We start from the raw sequence: 7,385 nt of genomic DNA, 5'->3' as shown, positions 1-7,385 counted from the left end.
AAATCACTTGTGAGATATTTAAAAACCAATTCAAATTTCACAGGAGGGCTAACGTTAATCCTGTTGAACATTTTTAGTTTGGGATTTTGAAGTCAATTTCCTGACATCATGATGAGATTCACCCTTATGCAAGACAGCAATATAAGACCAAAATTAATCTAATCTCGCCGTTTACGACTCGAATGCAAATTTCATTGATCTGAAATGTAGATTCAAACAAAACGCCACAAAACAAGAGAGTGTATTTACGGTGCAATAAAAGTGACTTGAATCATTAAAGCACATGTCTAAAACTGTGACAAATCCAGCAATATTCCAGTGGATCCAGAGAAACGCAGCAGAGAGCGAAGCGTGGATTGTGCTATTCACCGTTTAATGGAAAAGAAGAAGAGCAGCGTCTCCGTCTGTCGATCAGAACTGATAGAAAACATCCAAGGTATAAAGTAAAGCCCCGAAGCGAGCAAACTACACACCTTCTGACACGTGTAAAGAAGAGCTAAACTCAAGGAAATACTGGGGAGAGGAAAAAAAAAATAAAAGCAGAAATATTTAACATTGTCAGCACACGAAAAGCTCCTCGCCGGGGCTCTGGATGCTACCAACAATGACCACAATACAAGTAAGAGTTTAAGTCATGCGAGTGCCACAGGTTTCAACGTCATAGAAAAAAAACGTAGGTACTTTTAAAGCTGTGTGTGTGAACGTGCAGCGTGTGTGTGTGTGTGTGTGTTTTCTGTGAAAGCAAACACATTCGTCATCCTTCAAAGCGGTGAAGCTACCGAATGATTTCCACACTAGCTGCGGTAAACTCCTAACATAGGTCAATATATAGAAACAGCGGTAGTACTTTTTTTTAATCAGCAAATATTTCCTTTCCTTCTATAGCGCTTACCGACGAACATGAAAATCCCGGTTGTGCTTGATAGACAAAACTAAAACTTTTTTTTTCTTTTTTTTAAATTATCATTATTTATTCTAAAATACTTTTATCTAGTTTTCGTCTCTCGTTCCGAACTTAAATCCACCAGGCAGGCGTCTTCAAAAATATAGATTCTCAACCCGAGCGATAAAATAAGAGTATCAGTTCCTATAAATCGGCGCTCTCGAATCGTCCATCTGAAAATGGTCCCTCCGTCGAGTGGTCTCAGGACGGAAAGTCAACAGAGCCGTGTGTGTGTGTGTGTGTGTGTTTTGGTAAAGAGTGGCACCAGTTTTCGTCACTGTTTTCTGTCCACCGGCTGCTTCAAACACAGTTCACTGCCCGCAGACACGATTGGCAGGTTGTTGTCACGGTGATGGCCAATCAGGTGGCTTATGCTCTCGAATATGTGATCTTTCGTCCGAACCTTCGGGAGACATAAAGGAAAAGGATTAGATTAAGCACATGTGGCTGAAAGATGATTAAATATATTACACTTTAATTCAGTAAACAAATGCATTCAATTGATCAAAAGTGAGTGTAAAGACATTTGTATAATAATACTGTCCCTTTTGATCTTTTTATACATCAAAGAATCCTGAACAATGTAAACAGCGTATGGGTGTTTTTAGAAAAATATGAAGCAACTTCAAAAACCAAACAACATAAAATAACAAATAGATTCTTGAGTATTGAGATTATATTAATATACTGAGTATTATCAATATATTATTGCAGTTCTGGTCAATATTTTTAGTTTTTTATAATCAGTCATTTTATATATATATATATATATATATATATATATATATATATATATATATATATATATATATATATATATATATATATATATAAATATATATATATATATACTAGGGATGCAACAATACATACCTCGGTTTTTTAACACTGTTTTCGGTTCGGTTCTCATGGCTTGACACGTGTTTTTTATTTTTTATTTTTATTCTATAGGCAATAGGAACAGTAAGAGGTTAGGGAGAAAAAAAATAAAAACGATTTATTGCAATACTCATTTTGTTTTACTTAAAAGCCAAGAAGAGTACAGTAGTTCCTAGTCTATTGTATACAAAAAATAACACTGAAATCTCACAGCTGCTGGTAGCCCATGTACAAACTGGGGAACACATAAAATCCTACACTTCAAAAATAAACATACATGTGAAGTTCATTCATTCATTCATTCATTTTCTTGTCGGCTTAGTCCCTTTATTAATCCGGGGTCGCCACAGCGGAATGAACCGCCAACTTCCGCAAACTATCCAGCTAGTTTTTACACAGCGGATGCCCTTCCAGCTGCAACCCATCTCTGGGAAACATCCACACACACACACACACACTCATAACCTCTGGATAATTTAGCCTACCCAATTCACCTGTACCGCATGTCTTTGGACTGTGGGGGAAACCGGAACACCCGGAGGAAACCCACGCGAAGGCAGGGAGAACATGCAAACTCCACACAAACACTAACTGAGCCAGTTTGAACCAACGACCCAGCGACCTTCTTGCTGTGAGGCGACAGCACTACCTACTGCGCAACTGCCTCGCCTACATGTGAAGTTAATAAAGATAAATTGGCTGTTTCAAATAAACATATTTGTACTTCAGTAAACATAAATAAGCCATCTTAATTATCTCGGTGCTGGAAAAATGCCAGACTGTAGTCTGTAACGCGGATCGAGTGTTTTTATAAGATGACAAAAGCCCACATCTCCAATCACAAAGAACGGCTGCAAATCCTTTCTTAAATGCCTTTCTTATTTTTATGTGTCTCTCGGAGCCAGTTATGTTCGCTTGAAAGATTCAGCGAGGGATTGTTGCTTTTTGGAGGACTTTATTACCTTCTCTGCTAATCTGCCTTCAGACAGTGACATTGCTGGGTGATGGCAGTCATGGTTATACGTGTAAAACAATGCTTGCACACAGTTATTTTTTGTTTACTGTTTTTTTTTTTTTAACATTATACTTACCGAAATATCCTCACACCACAGATTAGAAAGACACCGGCGCTTTCTCAAACTGTTGCCTCACTTCACCGCCGCTCGCAATGTTAAAGTGTGGAATGATGGTCAAGCGCACCCTAACTTTAGAGCATAGTGATTGGATATTAACTCGCAGGGAGGAGTTACCTCATCTGAGCTCATGGATTTAGAGTCACACACAGTCAATTCAGGGAGATATACAACGTACATAAATTATTTAAACGCAAAACCGAAAAAAACGCAATTCACAAGCGTGTATTAAACCGTGGAGGTCGTACCGTACGGTTCAATATTATATTAAGAACCATGGCATCCCAAGTATATACCTACACTACTTGATAAAAGTCTTGTCGCCTATCTAAGTTTTAGGAACAGCAAATAATAAGTTGACTTCTAGTTGATCATTTGGTATCCGAAGTGGCTTATATGAAAGGCAAAGGCCTCTAGATTACGTTTATTTGAGCACAATAAAATATGATCATGTATTGATTTTAATTATTTAATTTGGACAGTAAGGTCTGACTTTGCTTAGACAAAAGTCTTGTGAATGAACAGAAATAATGTCCAGTATAGAATATAAAGTCCTGCTGCAGTGGAGACAGAATGAATATTGTGTCTGACTCCATCATGAGCTTGGAGGACTGCATCATACATCTCTGACATGACTCACATCACTGATTAATAAAGTCATCTGGAATGGCAAAGAAAGCGTTCCTGCAGGACTCCCAGAGCTCATAAAGAGTCTTTGGATTCATCTTCAATGCCTCCTCCTTCTTACCCCAGATATGCTCAATAATGTTCATGTCTGGTGACTGGGCTAGCCAATACTGGACTACCTTAACCTTGCTTTCAGGAATTTGATGTGGAGGCTGAAGTATGAGAAGGAGGGGGGCGCTAATAAGTCTGACTTTAACTGTATAAACCTTTACGACCTGTCTCAGAGTGTGTGTATGAGTCCTTACCGTGCCCTCAGGGTCGACCAGCAGCAGGTGTTTGGCGAGGCCGTTGTGCATCCCCGTCAGGACGTACGAGCCCGGGTTTGTGGTGCTCTTGCGCACCAGGAAGTCTCCGTCGTGCAGCAGCAGTTTCTCAGCCTGCCGGCGGCTCATCTCTCCGTGGTACCAGCGTTGGTCCTCCAGCTCCTCGTGGGCACGCAGGGCAGCGGCTCGCATCAGCAGAGGACTGGAATTATCCACCGACGCCGCTTTATGAAGCTCTGATGCTGCAGGAGTCTGGGTCATGATAGCGTCCTCAAACGGCTCTGAAGAAACACAAAAATTTCATGGCTTAGTGGATCTATGACTGCGTCCAAAATTGCATACTTCAAGACTATAAAGTACACTAAAAACAGTATGTGAGTAGTATGCCCGAATTTATAGAAATCGATAAACAGTATTTGAGAAGTGCCCTGATGACCTACTACTTCCAGCGAGATTCTGAAGTGTACGCTATATATCATGATGCCCCGTGGGTGAATTCATGAAAGTCAGTGAGGCAATGCAACTGATGTGGGTAGGTCACTTGGTCATGACAAAATGGCGGATGTAGTACCTACTAGCAATCACAATTTGAATATATATATATATATATATATATATATATTCAATATATCCAATATATAATATATATCCAATATATATATTAGTGCTGTCAAAAGTAGTGCGTTAACGCATGCAATTAATTTGAAATAATTAACGCGTTAAAAAAATTTACGCAATTAACGCAGTTGGAGTTTTTTTATTTTCTGTTGTAGCCGTGGTGTGTTCAACATGTAAAGAAATATGGATAAGACCAAGGAAGCGCTTTATAAGGCAAGTTTCAGTATAAAATAATTAATGTTGCATTACCAGGCTCTCCAGCGTTTCCTCCGGAGTTTCATCTAATTTCGTATGTTTCATTTTTAACTTTTGACTTTTGTTTTAATGGAATTTGATACCGCACGATGAACGGAAAGAAAAACCTCCGCATTCCGTGACTCGGTGGTCCTTTAAAGTAATCAAAAATCGCTGTTTTTACATGGTAGACTCTTAATTAGAGTATTATCTTAATAATATTAAAATCAGAGTATTGGTGTCCATGTAAATGAAGTGCCAGATGAGCTGTCAAAGTCAGTGCATTCCTCTGTCTTTCAGCATGAGCCCTCTAATGTTTCATTAAGTTTGATGTGTTTCTTGCTTTAACGCAAGTTTTGTAAAGTGTATGCTTTGCGTTGTTGTGTCAGAATCCTTGCTTGTATCCAGTAATCCTGCTTGTGATCCTGCCTGTTCTCACTCTCAGCTCACATCATTTAAAACAAAAGGTCCACATTGTTCCCTGATAATGTCAACAGACTGAACTGTCTTCTGACTGAATGTAAAGGCGGACTAAGCAAAATTGTTTCTGCTTTATAATTAATGTTCTCAACACACAGCAATACAACTTTACAATGAGTATAATTGTTTGTATTCGATACTTTATTATTATTATAATTTTCCATATTTGCAATGCCTGTATTTTGGCATTTTCTTGCAGTCCACTTAGAACTTGGAAATCCTTGTTTTCTTTATTGGCATTGAATGTTTTGAAATTTAAATGTCATTAACATGCCTGTGTTTTAATTCCTGTGATAAATATGTCTGTCAAGCCAAAATCTTGATGGTTTATTGTAGGTATGTTGTTTACATGAAGAAATCTGTGTTACAAGTAAAACAAAAATTCTAATAATGAATTATATTTTGAATTTAAATAGTTTTGTCTTGTTTTTACATTAATTTTTACATTTAAATAGCCAAAATTACAAGTTTCAGTCTTTTTAATGTGATTAATCGTGATTAATCTTAATTAATTTTCAAAACAGTGTGATTAATTATATATATATATATATATATATATATATATATATATATATATATATATATATATATATATATATATATATATATATATATATATATATATATATATAATTTAATTAAATGTTCTCCTCCTACAAAGATAGTGGGGCCATCTTTGGGGTCATCTGAAAGCAATTGTCTATGGTGTGATGATACAAGATGTGCAGCACCTGAAACTATACTGGAAGCCTGTGCTGGCATTTCTCTTGCTCTGTTGCTATCAGTGTGTGTAGAGTGGGAGAAGAGCGTTGCATTGACAATCCAACACAATGGGCAGCACATTGAACACATTTTATAAGTGGTCAGAAACTTGTAAATAACTCATGAAAGAATAAAGTTACCAAGCACACCATTGTTTTGTGAAATTCCCAATGAGTTTGTTGTGTCACATGACCCTCTTCCTATTGAAAAAGCAAAAATTGGATCAAAGATGGCCGACTTCAAAATGGCCACCATGGTCACCACTTATCTTGAAAAGTATTGCCCCCTCACATATACTAATGTGCCACAAACAGGACGTTAATATCACCAACCATTGCCATTTTATTAAGGTGTATCCATATAAACGCTCCACCCTGTATATAAACATAGTTAACCTGTGGTTACATAGATAAAGGTGATGTCTATGTGTACATGTGCAATTAAGTATATTGGTATTGACAACTATTACCATATTTTGGTAAATATAGCATTGGCCGATCACCTAGTTATGATGCTTTAAAATCAGCTTGAAATCAAAAGTTTCCATATCTATGTTGCTACCGCACATCGTTATTCTTAAAATGAATAATTAATTCATGCAAGTTAACCCACTGAAAAAAATCCTTTGTTTTGTTAATCTTCAATCAAAGTCTGACCATTTGCTTATGCATTTGGAGAATATGCAACTGTATATTAATAACCCTCTTACCATTAGTTTGCTATGAGGGAATGATGCACAAAAAGAAAGCCCCGCCCCCTACTTAATATTCAATTTCAGCTGGAAGCACATCAACATACTGAAATAAAAGTCTCAGCAACTTCCGGTACATGCAGACTTTAGACATGTAAATCTCTGTACAGAATGAATCCTCTGTGCTCTTACTCATGTCGAAGAGGTCTTTCCTCGGGCTGTCTTTGGGAGCCCCAGTCGTGCTCGAATCTGCATTGGTCTCTGTTTCTGCCTGCAGGGCTGCCAAAACCTGCGTGTCGATATGCTGCGTGTTCACATACGTGGGCACTTCTCCAGCTTTAGGAGGCTGAGCTTTGACCTCAGGGAGACTGTAGATGTCACATGACCCTAAATAAAAGACACACAGACAGAAGATGTTTCAATCTGAAACAGTCTGATGCTTACACTTCTTCATTCAGCAGATATTTTTATTTGTTTCCTTTATTTAGCCAGGAGATCACATTGAGACAGTACTATCTATTCCTCCAGTGAGACCTGGTCAAAATGGCAACAAATAAAGTCTCACAAAAAAATAAATAAATCCCAGAAAACAATACCACAAAATTGTTAAATCACGATTCATAAAAATATCAGAACATAATAAACAATTACACTGCAAAAAATGCTTTTCTTACTTAGATTTTCTGTCTTGTTTC

The 7,385-nt window shown here is 37.5% G+C and overlaps 1 protein-coding gene across 3 annotated transcripts in view; it reads right to left on the bottom strand.

Annotated features, from left to right (window-relative positions):
- Nucleotides 1–352: 352 nt before the first annotated feature.
- The window catches only part of shc3 (SHC (Src homology 2 domain containing) transforming protein 3), a 65,541-nt gene continuing 58,508 nt past the window's right edge, over nucleotides 353–7,385 (bottom strand). For all 3 annotated transcript variants that reach the window (XM_073935689.1, XM_073935690.1, XM_073935691.1), the window contains 3 exons: nucleotides 6,883–7,077; nucleotides 3,888–4,186; nucleotides 353–1,346 (listed from right to left, as the gene is read on the bottom strand). In XM_073935689.1, the coding sequence (XP_073791790.1) occupies nucleotides 1,218–1,346; nucleotides 3,888–4,186; nucleotides 6,883–7,077 (623 nt within the window). In that variant the 3' untranslated portion in view covers nucleotides 353–1,217. The remainder of the gene's footprint in view (nucleotides 1,347–3,887; nucleotides 4,187–6,882; nucleotides 7,078–7,385) is intronic.

This window comes from Danio rerio, chromosome 21 (genome assembly GCF_049306965.1).
Source record: "Danio rerio strain Tuebingen ecotype United States chromosome 21, GRCz12tu, whole genome shotgun sequence".
Lineage (NCBI taxonomy): Eukaryota > Metazoa > Chordata > Actinopteri > Cypriniformes > Danionidae > Danio > Danio rerio.
This window is presented reverse-complemented; position numbering and strand designations above follow the sequence as displayed.